Source organism: Sapajus apella, unplaced genomic scaffold (genome assembly GCF_009761245.1).
Source record: "Sapajus apella isolate SASKATOON/1434 unplaced genomic scaffold, GSC_monkey_1.0 scaffold85, whole genome shotgun sequence".
NCBI lineage: Eukaryota > Metazoa > Chordata > Mammalia > Primates > Cebidae > Sapajus > Sapajus apella.
Genome location: NW_022437025.1, coordinates 8,213,571 through 8,230,534, shown reverse-complemented (window position 1 = coordinate 8,230,534; position 16,964 = coordinate 8,213,571). Strand labels below are relative to the sequence as shown.

General features: G+C 43.2%; 1 protein-coding gene across 4 annotated transcripts in view; it reads right to left on the bottom strand.

Annotated features, from left to right (window-relative positions):
• The window catches only part of STX18 (syntaxin 18), a 118,075-nt gene that overhangs the window by 26,807 nt on the left and 74,304 nt on the right, over window positions 1-16,964 (bottom strand). For 2 of the 4 annotated variants that reach the window (XM_032254181.1, XM_032254183.1), the window contains exons 3-5: window positions 8,011-8,126; window positions 6,126-6,203; window positions 5,894-5,960 (exon numbers count right to left, since the gene is read on the bottom strand). In XM_032254181.1, the coding sequence (XP_032110072.1) occupies window positions 5,894-5,960; window positions 6,126-6,203; window positions 8,011-8,126 (261 nt within the window). Of the gene's footprint in view, window positions 1-2,321; window positions 2,375-5,893; window positions 5,961-6,125; window positions 6,204-8,010; window positions 8,127-16,964 lie in introns of all 4 variants that reach the window. The other 2 variants (XM_032254184.1, XM_032254182.1) reach the window with 2 other exon arrangements.

Here is a 16,964-nt window from a genome sequence, read left to right as displayed (position 1 = left end):
AAATTTAAAGAGAACACAAAAAGATAAAAGAGAGGAAGAGAAATTTTTCAGTTTGAAACAAGAAAATGTGTGGGAGGTTTTTGCAAACCTTATATACAGCCCGCTACAATTACTGGACAAAAGTGATTATTTCAGATTTCAGTGTGGCTCTCATACGGCCACGCCTTGTTTCACTGTGCCTTGCTTTACTGCGCTCTGCAGATACTGCACTTTTTGTCTGTTTTTACAAATGGAAGGTCTGTGGCAACACTGCATGGAGCAAATCTACTGGCGCCATGTTTCCAACAGCATGTGCTCACTTTGTGTCTCTGTGTCACATTTTGGTGGTTCTCAAAATACTTCAACCTTTTCCATTATTACGATATTTCTATGATCTGTGATCAGTAATCTTTGATGTGACTTCTGTAACTGTTTTGGAGTGCCATGAAGCACACTCACATGAGATGGCATACTTGATAAACATTGTGTGTGCTCTGACTGCTCTCTGGCCCAGTTGTTCCCATCTCTCTCCCTCTCCTCGGGCCTTCCTATTCCTGGAGACATAACACAGGCCAGTGAATAACCCAGCAATGGCCTCCAAGTGTTCAAGTGAAAGAAGAGTTGCATGTCTCTCACGTGAAGTCAAAAGCTAGAAAGTATGAATCTTAGTAAGAAGGCAGGCCAAAAGTCAGACCTCTTGGGCTGAAGAGTTAACCAAGTTATGAATGCAAAGGAAAAGTTGCTGAAGGAAATTAAAGTGCTACTCCAGTGAATATACAAATGACAAGAAAGCAGAACAGCTTTATTGCTGATGGGAGAAAGTGTGAGTGGTCTGGAGAGATCAAATCAGTCACAACATCCCCTTTAGCCAAAGCCTAATCCAGTGCAAGGCCCCAACTCTCCTCGACTCTGTGAAGGCTGAGAAACGTGAGGAAGCTGCAGAAGAAAAGCTGGAAGCTAGGAGAGGTTGGTTCATGACATTCAAAGAAAGAAGTTGATTCCATAATGTAAAAGTGCAAGATGAAGCAGGAAGTGCTGGCGCAGCAGCCGCAGTAAGTTATCCAGAAGATCTGATTAAGATCACTGATCAAAGTGGCTATGCTAAACAACAGATTTTCAACTTACATAAAACAGCCCTCTGTTGGAAGTAGATGCCACTTAGGACTTTCATAGCTACACAGGAGAAGTCAATGCTTGGCTTCAATGCTTCAAAGGATAGGCTGACATTCTTGTTAAGGGCTAATGCAGCAGATGACTTTAAGGTGAAGCCAATGCTCGTTTACCATTCCAAAAACCCTGGGCATGGTGGCATGTGCCTGTAGTCCCAGCTACTCGAGAGGCCAAGGTGGGAGGACTGCTTGAGCCCAGGATTTCAAGGCTGCAGTAGGCCATGACTGTGCCTCTGCGCTCCAGCCTGGGAGGCAGAGTGAGACCCCAACTCAAAACAAACAAAGAGCCTCACATTTCATAAGGCTACAGCTGCTATAGATAGTGATTCCTCTGGCAGATCTGAGTAAAGTAAATTGAAAACCTTCTGAAAAGCATTCACCATCTTAGACGCCATTAAGGACATTCGTGATTCATGGGAGGAGGTCAAAATATCAACTTTAACGAAAGTTTGGAAGAAGTGGACTCCAACCCTCATGAATAACTTCAATGGAGGAAGTCACTGCAGATATGGTGGAAATAGCCAGAGAACTAAGATTAGGAGTGGAGCCCGAAGATGGGGCTAAATGGCTGCAATCTCACGATCACACCTGAATGGATGAGGAGCTGCTTGTTACGGATGAGCCAAGAAAGTGGTCTCTTGAGATGGGATTTGCTCTTGGTGAAGAGACTGTGAGCACTGCTGAAATAACAAGGAAGAGCTTAGAATACTGCATGAACTTAGTTGACAAAGCAGCAACAGGGTTTGAGAGGACTGACTCCAATTCTGTAAGAAGTTCTGCTATAGGTGAAAGGCTATCGAACAGCACTCCACACAATACAGAAATCTTTCAGTGAAAGGAAGAATCCATTGATGCAGCAAACTTCATTGCTGTCTTATTTTAAAAACTGCCACAGCCGCCCCAACCTTCAGCAACCCCCACCATCAGTCGGCACTCATCAACACTGAGGCAAGACCCTCCACCGGCAAAAAGATGACACCTCACCGAAGGCTCAGACAAACATTAGCACTTTCAGCAATAAAGTCTGTTCTAATTAAGGTATGTACTTTTTTAAACATAATGCTATTGCACACTTTTCAGTATAAACATAGCTTTTATATGCACTGGGGAAACAAAAGGTTTCTGTGGCTTGCTTTACTGCGATAGTCATTTTGTTGCTGTTTGGAACCATACCTGTCATATCTCTGAGGTACGCATGTACTTCTTTTATGCCTCCAATAAAGGTTCTGGGTAGAAAGAAGATATTTTTGATATATAATATCATAGTATTGTACTATAATTTCAAAACCAGCTGTCAGACTAAGGTATCCAATCAGGCACAGGTGCCATGGACCCCGACAGCAGTCGATTAAGCCATCCTCACCACTACCCAGTCACTCATTCAACAAATATTTTCTGGGCATCTACTACATACTAGGTGACTTTCTAATCCAGTGCTGCTCCAAGTGTGGTCCAGGTACCCGTCCATGGACTGTTGGTTACTAGTCTGCTACAAGATAAGTACAAAAATGAACAGTCAGCATCTAGAAACATTTCTAGCAATCTGACGTTACATTTAATCAGTGGTCTCATTTCACTGGACAGAGCAGAGACAAGCTCAGGAGTTGTCAGACTACTGTGGCGAGTTACTGCGGCTGTGGTCCAGGCATCATGGCCTTGAATGTCATGCTGTTTAACCCTTGTAAGACATGGAAGCAAGGGAGTGATAAAGTCACACATATATTTTAGGCAGATGCCTTCTGCCTAAAGGTGAGGAAACAACAAGAAGGAGAGAACTGGACTACATTGTGAAGGATCACATAATTATTTCCCTCAAGGTCTTTTGTGCAAAGTAATTGGCACAGGGCAGCTAGCTATGTGGCAGGAGACAAGGCTATACTTTGCTGTCTAAATGAGAACAATTCCCATCTGACTGATTTTAATTTGTATTTTAGTCAAGGCCCCTGCTGAGAAACAGGAACTAACGTAACAGCAAAGTCTCTTCTTACTTTACTTGGGTACCAGTTAAGTCCTCTTGGGATAATGAAGTAGAAATGTGCATTCCTCTTCCTGGTGAGTGGGAGACCCAGTGACCACCACACACATCTCGATGATAAATCACACATTGTCAGAGGGCCTACCTCCTCCTCCATAACTTCTTGGGGCTAACTGGTCTCCCTGTGCCCGGGGCCTTCACCTCATACTCCTCCCCAAGTCTGGACTGCTTTCTAGCTTCTAATCCACATACACAGATATTTTTCTTTCGGCAGCCAACACAAATCCCACTGCTTGGGACATCTGCTCCAATTGCCCTGAGATTCAAATCTTGATTCAGCTTTGATGCTGCATCAGTCCAAATTTGCTGATCCCCAATATCCTAATTTGGAAAATGAAATACTAATATTTATTGATACAGTGGTTTTGAGGATTAATGACATAAAATAATATACTGCCTGGCACATGGTAAATGCTTAATGGTAGATAATATTAATAGTACGAATTAACATTTATTAACTCACTGTAAGTGTTTTACCTTTATCTTCATTTTGTTCTCACAACAACACTACAAGTTAGGTACTATTAATTTTCCCATTTTATAGGTAAGGAAACAAAAGCACAAGAAGTTAAGCAAACTGCTCAAAGTCACACATTTTGAAGTTGGCAGAGCCAGGATTCCAACACAGGCTGTCCGGCTGCAGAGTCTGGCTCTTAGGCACTATACTACGCCACTTGTTCATACTATTTTCCCCTCTGGGCTTACTACCAACTTTGCTAATTATGACACATCATGATTAAGTGGCTAATTTTTCATGTTTACATAGCAACCCAGCCTGCTTCTAAGCTCCCTAAGGGCAAAGGCTCAATCTATGACTTCTTTCAAGCTGCCCTCTCAGTGTACTATGTAATAGTAGCTATTTGCTGACAGATAACTTGACTGATCTGCCTACTATCTTTCACAAATGCTTTTATTTGTTGGCATTAACGATTTCAAATCTGTTTCACAAATGTGCAGAAAAGGTTTCACACAGCAGACCTGAGACTGCTATCCTTGGAAAGGCCTGCTTGCAAGGTTAACCCTTGCCTGGCATCTGAGAACCTGGACTTTGGCAGAGTTCATGACATCCTAATTGATAAAAACAGCTCACTGTGCCTGAACTGTTTAGCAAAAAATGCCGTTTGAATGCAGTTCAGTGCTGAACACCTGCTTTCTTCCTGGGAGTCTAGAGTTTTGATACATGCCAGGTGTGAGGTGCCTATGTGATCAGCCCCTAATAGAATCCCTGGGCAGTGAGTCGATAATGAGCTTCCCTGGTAGACAACACTTCACACATGTTGTCATAGGTCACCTGCTGGGTGACTCCATTGGGAGATGACTCTTAGAAGCTCATGTCTGGTTTCCTCTGGACTTTTGTCCCACATGCCTTTTCCTTTGCTGTTTTCCTTCGTATCCTTTCAGTGTGACAAATCATAGCCATGATTTGTATGTTGAATCCTATGAGACCTCCTGGTGAATCCTGGAACCAGAGAGCAGTGCTGGGGACTCCTGACACAATAAGAATTTAAAAAACATGGGCTGGGCATGGTGGCTCATGCCTGTAATCCCAGCACTTTGGGAAGCTGAGGAAGGAGGACTGGTTGAGCCCAGCAGTTTGACACCAGCCTGGGCAACATAGTGACATCCCACCTCTATAAAATAAAATTTTAAAATAGCCAGACATAGTGACACATATAATTCCAGAGTAATTCCAGCTACTCGGAAGGCTAAGGTGGGGGGATTGCTAGAGCCCAAGAGGTCGTGCCACTGCACTCCAGCCTGGGAGACAGGCTGAGACCCTGTCTCAGTAAAAGAAAGAGAAGAAAAAAAAAGAAAATGTGTCCCCAAACCGTTATGTGATGTTATCTCCTGAAAGAACATCCTAAAACATTTCCAAAGCTGGTCTAGAAATGGTCCAGATATGGACACTTGTTCACTGATGAATTCAATCTCCAAGGCCAGCGGAGCTGCAGTGGGAACGACCGTGAGGACACAGCTCTTGCATTCTAGATGCTCATGTGAGCCCAGAGGGGAAGACAGGCAGGTGCCGCGGGAAATATAGGAGTCTGGCCCTGCTGCTTCCTGGCTCTGTGGCTTTGGACGAGTCATTTACCCTGCTGGAGCGTCAGTGTCCTTACCTGCTGATGGAGCTCCTAACAGTGCCTGCACGAAACAGGTAGTGGGTTGGAGAGAGGTGCGCACTCAGAGTACGTGACATCAAGCAAGTCTGTCACGGGTGACCCGAGGATAGCCTCCGGTGGCCTGCTTGCCGTGCCCTAGCTCTTCTCTCAGGCATATACTTTCAGGAACAACAAAAAAGGGCAAGGGGGTCAAAGAGATTGAGGTAAAATGGCTCAGTGTGCCAGGGTTATTAAGAGATAAAATGGGCAAGAGCACAGATTTTGGACCAACAGCCTGGCTCAAACCCCAGCTATGCCACCTGTGGGACTGTGAGACCTTGGGTGAGAGGCCAAGCCTCCTGAGCCTCAACTTCCTCATTTGTAAAATGAGGGACGTAATAGGACCTGCCTCACGGGAGTTTGCTGTGGGCCAATAAAGTGGCTGGCATGGAGCCTGGCACACAGTGAGTACTCCATAAGCACCAGCTATGGCATTTTGTGAAGATGTTCAAACACGGTACGTTGCATAGGGTAAGTGCTCTGCAAACTTGAATTGCTATTATTAGTAGTGCTATTATTAAATAAGAAACACCAAGAAAAGCAATACTTACAATCTTTTCTTATCCACCACTCTTTTAACTCGGATGGCTCTTTGTTCTGAGTAAAGTTTACATACTCCTGTAGCAGGGGAAAATACCAGAACAGAGACTGCTTAAAACAGCTTCTCAGGCAAAGCCATCATTAAATATCATGAGATACTACAGTCTTCAGCTAGCAAAGCAAAATTCTGCATCACATCTATTGTGAAATGCCACATTTGACCTTTAAGAGAAAATCAAATACTTTTTAAGTAATCTTCAATGAAATCCAAAACAGCAGTCCTGTGCTCCTTCACTTGCTGGGAATGTATCTCCTTGTGAGCTGTAACAGAAAAGGACAACATTCAGGTCTTCATATTCAATTATCCTAAAGAGCAATTCATCAGCTTCCTCAGAACATTTTCTTTATTGAAAGTAGTTTTTAAAACACAGCTATAAAACGAGTCTTGTGTCAAGTGACACTACATTTTTAAAAGAGTAAGATTTATTAGGCTTTGCAAGAGTGAAGGATTAAACCTGTAGAAAAACTACAGTCAAATAATTTATGGTTTATTAGAGCACTTAAGGATAGTATTTGACGCAGCCACTTCCTGAGTGCTGACCCCATCTGTGTTAGCAGCTCAAGCTGACCTTCAGGGAACATGTTTAAATCAAACTGAAATCACACATTCCTCCTGCCTGAACTGGTGCTGCTTTTCAGCCTGTAGTGCCCCATCCTCTCCCTTGGCCACTCACATTCTGAGAGTCCCTTAGACAATGAGTCAAACTTTCTGTCTCCAGGAAACCTTCTATGACTCCGAGCCACAAAGATGCCTTTCTCTTGGGAACTATCCCACAGAAGTGTGGTAAAAAGCCAGACCTACAATCTATACCACTGGTTTTGATGAGACAGTGACCACAGACTGAGATTGAATGCCTACTGTGTGCAGGCACTCTGCTAGTACTTTACATATGCACTGCTAATTACAATAGCAATTCTGAGTTTCCTCATTTTACATATGAAGGTCAGAGGCAATAAACAGCCCAAGGTTAGATGGTTTCATGTGTAAATGCAGGTTTTGTTAATATTCCTGTGTATTTTTGGGGTATCTCAATGACCATACATGCCCTTCAGGGTAATGGGCATGATTTATGTCTTCACTGTAGGGCTGCTTAACCCTTGATTCATGTGGGGATTTCAGAAGCTTTGAGAAATTGTGTATGAATTTTGTGCGTATGTACATTTTTCTGGCAAGAATGCCTATTGCTTCCATCAGTCTCCAAGTGGCCGGTCAGCATTCTAATGAAAACCTCCCAAACAAAAGTCTGTGTTGTGAGCACAACAGCATCTGGCAGCTTTGAACTCTACTTACTATTTAATATACTCTGTATCTGCCTAAGCAAATTAAAAAAGAATCAGGAAAGAGGTGTGACTTGGGAAGCCATCTCATTGTCTCGGGGAGAATTAAACATCAATGAAAGTGAGAAAATAACCACCCTAGTGCCAGACATGGTTCTAAGCATGCTGTAGGAATTAACTTAATTCTCATAACAACCCAAGAGATACATCCCCTAACTGTCTGCATTTCACAGACAAAAAACCAAGGGCCAGCGAGATTCAGTAACTTGCTGAGGGCTATATGGCTAGGATGGGCGGATGGCTATATGGCTAGATGGCTGGGGTGCAACCTAAGCAGCCCTGGCTCCAGAGCCTTCCTCCTAACCTTGAAGGTTTGATAGGAAAGTTTACCTGAATACTACAAGTAGAGAGCTTAAGTACCCCAGGCTGTCAACCCCCATCCCACTAAATGCCACACAGAACAGAGGCACACATGCACATTAGCATGCACACACACACACACACACACACACACACACGATTTGTCTCTGGCCCCTTGGTAAATTTTTGGTTCTGTTTGGAGAGGTCCTTTCCATCTTCCTCCTCCCACTGGTTTAACTTGAATGATACGGCCTTTTCATTACTTTTAACAGCTTTGGTTAAAACACTGATCAAGAAAGCAAAGATTTTAATGTTTTAAAACCTAAGTGGAAATAAGAAGAGAGCGTTTTAACTGGCTGCATCGTATGAATCTTGCTTAACTGTTTGCTGTATTCGCGGTTGCCCGTTTGCATCTTTCAGAGCACTTTACCTTCTGTTCGTAGTTGCTGAATTGCTTCTGAACAGGTCCTCATGAATATCTGGGCATCCTGGTCTATCTGGTCTCGTTCTGAGTCTGTCATCCTCCCATAGTCAGACATGGTATGGCTAAAAACAGACAGAGCGCAAAGGGAAGGGTGGCAGCAAATGATAACATAACAGTCTGAGTGGGATGGGAACGGAAGAAAAGGCCTCCCTTATCAAGTGACATTTAAGCGGAGACTTGAAGGGTGAGGAGGAACAGGCCAGGTGAAAAAGAGAACCATCTAGACAGAGAGTTGAACCAACACATATGAAGGGTGCATGGTAGAACCCCCTCTGGAATAGACCCACTGATTCAAGGCACATAGGGAGTGGGAGAGGGAGAAGGGGCATGGAGTCAGGCTACAGCATAAGCCAGGCTTATGAAGAAGGTAGGCTCTGCCTTTGAGAACAATGGAACAGCTACTGAAGGGTCTCACACCACCCAACGACTGAATTAGAGGGTAGAGGGTGTTCCCTAAATATTCCAGGCACACTCCCATCTCAGGGCCTTTACACGTGTTGGTTGTCTCCTCCTTCTGGAATGTTCTTTCCCCAGATAGCTGCATAAATGGATCCCTTACTTCTTTTAGGTGTTTACTCCATGTTGCCCTCTTAATGAGGCCTTCCCTAGCCCAACTTTATAAAACTGTCCCCTCCCTGACATTTTCTATCCCACTTCCCCTCTCCTTCCCCACAAAGATACTCACCCCACTCTAACATTCTATATATTTTATTTAATTTTTTCTTGCCTGTCTCTCCCCTCTAAAAATGTAAGTTCTACAAAAGGCAAGCACTTCCGTTTGTTCACTGCTGTATCCCCATCATCAAGAGCAATGCCTAGCATTTAATAGGCCGATCAATTAATAAATCAGTAATCAAATACTTTTGAATGAACTGAACCAATGAATAAGCCTGAGTTGGAGAATGTGCTTGACACACAGCTACATCTGTGCTCCCTAGTAAGTTCCTGAACTGATTCTTTCCCCAACCCAAGCCATCCCCTTCCCAAAGCCTTCTCTAGGAAACTTAAGGCACAAATAAACAGGGAATGCATCCATCCTGAGCACAGGCCTCTCTAAAAAAGAAAGGGGTGAGGTGAGCATGGGGTCCTTCTCAGTCCCAATCACCAGACAAGCATCCTCTTCTCCCTTGGAGTCACCCCTTCCCCATGGTCCCCACCCCTCTTCCACAATTCTGGGCGAGAGCTGAGAGTTGGAAAAAGAAATCCCACAGGCTCCTAGGGAATAGATGATCCTCTCTCAATGGAACTTGAAGAGTGACACAGAATTAGTTCCTTATTCCAATGTTCCTTAGGATCTTGTTCTATTAGTTGCTTAGGCTTGGCATGGCAACCATGAGAGAAAGGACTCTGTCTGAGGGAAGACCCAACAGTGAGACAAAGGCGCCAAGCCAGCAAGCTCAATCCCCTCTCTCCAGCCACAGCCTGCCCCCAGCCCCAGATGAACAGCTTCCTTCTGCGGAGGAGTCAGAGTAGCAAGTAGAGGGGTCAAAGCCTTACGTTCATCCCCACCAGGAACCTTCTCATCGGAAATAGAGGGTAACGGGGTCAGGGACAAATGAATCAGAAAGCTACCAACTTAGAATATGTATCCTGCGGACAGAGCAGACCTAGAAATGACTAGTTCCAAAAACATTAGATTAACATCCTCCTACTCTATATTTTGATTTAATGGAAACTCAGATCAGTGAAATTGAAAAGGTCTAAAGGTTAATTTGATAAAACTGATTACTCAGTTAAAAGGTAATGTTCCTTTAGGAAACATTATATATATACATTAACCTTTTAAATTGAAAATTGACAGTATGGTTATTCTGTTACTAAGAACAACAGAAACCAAGAAAGTTTTTTTCTCCCGAGTGTTATTGTTTTGTTGCCAGGATATTGTGGAAAAGGTCCATCTACCAGAAGTGGAGACATTATTTTTAATTAAAATCATTCAGAGATCTAGCCAGAGGCTATCTAGGTTGCATGCTGTTCTGCTCTAGTAAAATGTCATTATTAAAAAAATTAAATGGGTCAATAAAGTCTGAGCTCTACATTCCAGAAAAAATTACAGCTTCCTAATTATGTCAAACTAACAAAGCCTCGTAGGTCTGAAGGCAATATTTCTACACATATTCTTTCAATTCCATGATCACACTCCAAATAAAATGTTCCTAGGAGCAGGCCAAGGCCAGTACATTGCATTAAGAGGGCGGAAGAATAAAAAAGAAAGGCTTTAAGCAGTCTACCAACTTTGGGAGGGAGAACTTGATGAGAGGCAGTAAGGGTGGCCTTTCTCCACCTGGAGAGAACATGGGCTACCAGGGTGATGTCTATTCCCTAGTCCTCATGTTTCTCTGGGAACCAACCTCCCCAAATGACACCTGGCTTCCTCCCAGGGCCTCCTCTCTCTGGCCCCCTGGAAGAAAGCATGGGGTGTGCATTTAGTCACCACACCTTTCTCTCTCCTCTCTTTTGCCAACTGAGAGACAGCAGAGGCTCTGCTCTGTTTCTCTCTCTCCTATGTTGCAAAGAAGCTGTCCCTGCTGTCTGTGCTCCAGGGCCTGTGGCTGTTCAGTGGCACTAATGGCTGAGTGTGTATGTCTAATTCATGAGCAGAGTATCAGCAGTGCCACCCACCTGCAAACCTAAGCTTTGTCTGCCGACCTAGATTTTACCAATGATAACGCTGATACGACAATGTGGGTCTCCACTGTGTTGATCTGACTCCTGCCTCCATTTGTTTCTTTCCTTCCTTCCTTCTCTTCCTTTCCTTCCTTTTCTTCTTTCCTTCTTTCTTTCTTCTTTTCTTTCCTTCTCTCTCTCTCCCTCCCTCCCTCTCTGTCTCTCTCTCTCTCTCTCTCTCTCTCTCTTCTTTCTTTATTTCTCCCTCCTCCCAACTGTCTCTGGCAGAAAACAGAGGTACGTTTGGTCTTGTTCAATAATCAATATCCTCCAACCCCCTGCAACTGCCTCATTGGTCAAATAGGGTTACAATTTAATTATCATTTACCAAGAGACTTCTATGTGCCTGGAATTCTCACACCCACCTAATTTAACCCTCACAAGAACATTATCCACATCTTATACAAAAGAAATCAAGCACAAAGGTGAGTTACATACATTCACATGATAAATACATGGAAGAATTGGGACTGGAACTTAGGTGTGACTGGCCCCAAAGCCCATGCTGTTTCACAGAAACCGAAATAGCATGTGGAGTAGAATGCAGTGTGCACGATTTGGCAATAAACAACTGGCCTCAGGAACATGAGCAAAAGACTGAGTTTCTAGCTAGGCACCATGGCACATACCTACAATCCCAACTACTCAGGAGGCTGAGGCAGGAGGATCGCTTACTTGAGCCCAGGATTTTGAAGCTAACCTGGGCAATGCAGCAAAACCACCTTTAAAAAAAAAAAGACCGAGTTTCTAGAATGAGGCAATGGACCTGACAAGACTAAACATGCGTTGGGGACAACAGTTCTATCTCCTGAAACTATCTGCCTGTAAGTGGTAGAGCTGGCACTGGCCCCAGGGAACCTGATCCTCAGTCCCAGCATCTGCTGCCATTGCAGCTGGGAGAGGGGAAGGCTTAGGCCCTCTTTATTGTGCTGAGACAAGGGTCCATACTGCAGTAGTCTGGGAACACCGAAAAACAATGTGCAGGAGCCTCCTTTTGCTGTTTGAGTACAACTGCCTTAACATCATCGAAAGCTTAAAATGACTGCAAAGTTGGCCAGGAACAGTGGCTCACACCTGTAATCCCAGCATCTTGGGAGGCTGAGGCAGGTGGACTGCCTGAGCTCAGTAGTTTGTGACCAGCCTGGACAACATGGTGAAACCCTGTCTCTACTAAAATACAAAAAAATTAACCAGGCGTGGCAGTGTGCGCTTGTAGTCCCAGCTACTCGGGAGGCTGAGGTAGGATAATTGCTTGAACCCAGGAGGTGGAGGTTGCAGTGAGCCAAGATCGCATCACTGCACTCCAGCCTGGGTGACAGAGCGAGACTGTCTTCATTAGAAGAAAAAAAAAAAAAAAAAGACTGCATCTGGGTGCCACTGTGTTGTTCTTTTTGCATTGCATTTCAATGATATTGTCTAGTTTGAACCTCTCGACTGCCTCCTGAGTGATTACCCCTCTCACTGTCGGCTTTGCAAACTTTTTCCGAAAAGGGCCAGAGAACAAACATGTTAGACTTTGTGGGCCTTGCAGCCCATCACAGCTAATGGACTCCGCTGTTGTAGCATAAAAGCAGCCCCAGACAATATGCAAACAAATAAATGTAGCCATGTGCCAATAAAACTTTATTATGGACACTGAAATTTGAATTTCATATAATATTCACATGTGATAAAATATCATCATATTTTCCCCAACATTAAAATATGTAACTAAAATGTACATTTAAAATGCAGATTTGGCCTGCATTTTGACCTCTGGTTTAGAGGAAGACATTGAGTTTCATAGATTCATAAGGTTTGTAAGCAGTGGTGTGAATCAAACCAACACTCAAAGCATTTACTTTGCTGGATGTCTTTTCAAGGAAAAAGGAAGTTAATACGGGATTTCTTCTATGGAAGATATTTACAACCGCCTCGTCAACCTAAGTTGTCAGATACTAAAGAAAGAAGCTACAAATTGATAGCTTTATATAAGCTTTGTAATGTTTTACAAAATCCCTGTAGCTTCCACTTTTACAGCCTATCGAATTAGTATTTGATACACACACACACCTCTAGAAATAAAATTGACACTGCAATCCAGTGTTAACTATTTTAACTGAGAACTTAAAAATAAGGTTTTCTTGGTAGTAGTATGCATCAGAATAATTATTTTAGTATATTTCAAAATAATGCGAATGAAATGCACTTAAAAGCATAAATTTGCCTATGTATGTTAAGTGTAGATAGACAAAGCATCAAGGATTATTTAAAATTCAACTGGGGTATACTTGTTTTTCTCTGTTGGAGAATTTATATGAAGTATTTCCATTTTTGTATATATTGACAAAGTTAAAAAAAAGCAGAGATTTATTTTATACTCTCTATCTTTGTGACAGGAAGGCTTCTGACATGCAAACATCCCTTGTTTTATAAAGATGAAATCCTAAAAAGATGCTCCTAATGATGTTATCTTATCTGTCAAATACAACTTTTTCATTAATGTACACAATACATTTGAAGATGAGTCTCACGGTAAAATGCCATCCTAAAGCCAGGTGCGAATGGAGCTAGGGGAAGAGACAGAGACAAGACACCTGTACTGCCACTGCCCGTGGAGAGCTGGAGTCTATTCCAGAAATTGTTTTGTAAGTGTTAGTTAGGATGACTTTTTCTCTTTTTCTTTACAAATGGCATTTTCAATGATTTGCATCATTCCTTCATCTGCTCGATAAATGTTTAGTGTGTGAGAAACTATCCTTTTCATCTCTACATGTTTTAAAACAGGGCAGACACTGTTGGCAGGCTGCATGCACGTGCCAACCCCTTTTAATCTGAATTCCCGTCCTTTACCAAGGTAACTCATACTCCTTTGGAGCTCAGCTCAAATGTCACTTCTTCAAGGACACTTTCTCTGACAGCCTAAAATTCCTCAAAAGCTACCTGTTCTCATTAGTTTCAAAGAACTTCTTGATTTCTGCTTTAATTTCATTATGTACCCAAGAGTCATTCAGGAACAGGTTGTTCGATTTCCATGTAGTTGTATTTCTGTGAGGTCAGTGTGACATCCCTCTTATCATTTACAGTTGTGTTTGTTTGAATCTTCTCTCTTCTCTATTAGTCTAGTTAACAGTCTATCTATGTCATTAATTTGTTTTCCAAAAACCTGGATTTTTCCAAAAAAGTGGCTCCTGGATTTGCTGATTTTTTTGAAGGTTTTTTTTTTTTTGTATCTCTATTTCCTTCCGTTCAGCTCTGATCTTGGTTATTTCTTGTCTTCTACTAGCTTTGAGGTTTGTTTGCTCTTGGCTCTCTAGTTCTTTTAGTTGTAATGTTAGGTTGTTAACTTGAGATATTTTTAGCTTTTGATGTAGGCATATAGTACTATAAATTTCCCTCTTAACACTGCTTTAACTGCATCCCAGAGATTTTGGTATGTTGTATCTTTGTTCTGTTGGTGGAAGCACAAATTAGTTCAACCATTGTGGAAGACAGTGCGGCAATTCCTCAAAGACCTAGAGGCAGAAATACTATTTGACCCAGCAATCCCATTACTGGGTATATATCCAAAGGAATATAAATCATTCTATTATAGAGATACATGTATGTGTATGTTCATTACTGCAATATTCACAGTAGCAAAGACATAGAATCAACCTAAGTGCCCATGAATGAATGATAGACTGGATGAAGGAAATGTGGTATATATATACCATGTAATACTATGCAGCTATAAAAAGGAACAAGATCATGTCTTTTGCAGGGACATGGATGGAGATGAAATCCATTATCCTCAGATAATGTAAGAACTGATGTAAGAACAGAAAACCAAATACCACATGTTCTCACTTATAAATGGGAGCTGAATAATGAGAATGCATGGACATGGGGTGGGGGGCAGGGGGGAAGCAACACAAGCTGGGGCCGGTGGGGGGGGGGGGGGGGGGGAGAAGGGAGAGCATCAGGAAGAATAGCTAATGGGTGCTGGGCTTAACCTAGGTGATAGGATGATCTGTGCAGCCAACCACCATGGCACACATTTACCCATGTAACAAGCCTGCACATCCTAAACATGTACCCCCGAATTTAAAATAAAAGTTGGAAAAATAAGAAGCTACCTGTTCTCTATTTTTGCAGTACCTGTCATATCTGCAATGCTACCTGTTTGCATGAATACTTTTGTAGCTCCATGAAGGTAGGGCAACTATGTTTGTATCTGCTCACTACTTTATACTCCATGCCTGGCATAGTCTGTGACTCATGGAAGGCACTCAATAAACAACTGCAGAATGAATACACTGATGAATGAATCAAATGGATCAAATCATGGCACTATAAACATGCAGAGATGAGTAGGACACAGTTTTTCACCTCAAGAAATGTGGTAGAAGCAATTATGAACAAATAACTCTTTTACCAGGTACCTGTGAGAAGTACCATAAGAAAAGCACAGAAAAAGAGCTGTCAGCATTCAGAGGCAGGAGAGATGGCTTTTGGATAGGAAGGCAGGGCCAGGACAGGATCTACAGAGAAGGCGGTGGTGAGAAATGGGTCTCTCAGGATGGAAGCATGTGACCATGTGACATGTGTGAACTGGAGAGAAGAGCAACAGGCAAAGCTGACAGTGTGAGTAGAGGCCTGGAAGCTGAACAAGTGTTAATTCTGAATGCAGCTGTAGGGCACAAGAAGGAAAGGGGGAGGGTGGAAAAGTGGGTGAAGGTAATGAAAAGTCTTGCTTATCTAAGAAGTATGGATGGGCTATGTCCTGCAGGCAGGGAAGGGATCTGAAGAGGGAAGCAGGTGATTCCATCTCTGATGATGAGGACTACACCTGTGCCTTCCAGGCAGACCAGGAGAAGAAGGGACAAAGCAGGGAGTTGAGAATAACGATCAGGCAAGTGACAAACACTGCACTGAAGCACTCTAGAGGGGATGGGAGGAGCAGGCAGCATGCTGGGAGACAGTGCTGCTCACAGGTGCGGGGCGAGCGGGACAGTGGCAATGGGAGAAGCCTGTGCTCATGACATGCATTTAGGATCAACTGTAATTGCCCGATGGGTTCATCTTGCCCACTACCCAGATACAGCCAATTTATTAAGACGGGGAACTGCAATAGAGAAAGAGTTAAATATGCATAGAGCTGTCTGAAATGGAGACTGGAGTTTTATTATGACTCAAATCAGCTTCCCAAACATTTGGAGGCTGGGTTTTTTAGAGGTAGTTTGGTGGGCAGGGGCTAGGGAGTGGGGAATGCTGATTGGATGGGCTGGGGACGAAATCCTAGGGAATCAAAGCTGTCCTCCTGCATAGTCAGTTTCTGGGTGGGGGCCATAAGACCAGATGAGCCAGTGTCCTGGTCTGTGTGGTGCCAGCTGATCCATCAGAATGTGGGATCTGAAAATACTTCAAACATCAATCTGAGGTTTTATAGCAGTAATGTTATCTATATGAGCAACTGGGGAGGTTAGTGGTCTTCTGGCCTCTGGGTACATGACTCCTGAGCCATAACTTCTAATCTCGTGGCTAACTTGTTCGTGTTACGAAGGTGGCTTTGTCCACAAGCAAAAAGGGGGTCTGTTTCCAGGAGGGGCCATTATCACGCTTGTTTCAAAGTTACACTATAAATTAACTTCCTCTCAAAGTTAGTTTGGCCTAAGACCAGTAATGATCAAGGGCATTTGGGAGGTTAAAGGCAAGATGGAATTGATTAGGTTGGATCTCGTTCACCATCATAATTTTCTCACTGTTACAACCTTTGCAAAGGTGGTTTCACTATTGGCATACTGGTGAGAGAGGAAGTCACAGTAGGTGGTAAGAATGTGTGGTGGGAAGGGCAAGGATTCCATGGCCAGCCCAGGCTCAGAGGCTCACCAGCTGTGATCTTCAGATTACGTCACTCCTATGCTTTCACTGCCTGCCTGCCACATGACTAACTAGCAGTGCCACCCTCACAGGGCTGAGGTGAGGACCAAGGGAGATAAAATAGTACTAACTGGTGCTTATCAGAGTACCTAATATAAAATAAACATTCAGGATGGAAGGATAAGGTGGGCATGGGGAGTGGGTGGGAGGGTAGCCAGGTAGGTAGATAGAACTTTTTTTTCCTAAGTAAAGTAGAGACAAATACAAGAAAAGGGCCTGAAACAGAGCCCTGGAGTTCTTATGGGGTAGATGAAGGACAGAGACAAAAAAGAGTGGTGAGAAGAGCCAAAAATACTGTAATGGAATTCAAGGGAATAGGAAATCTCAAATTT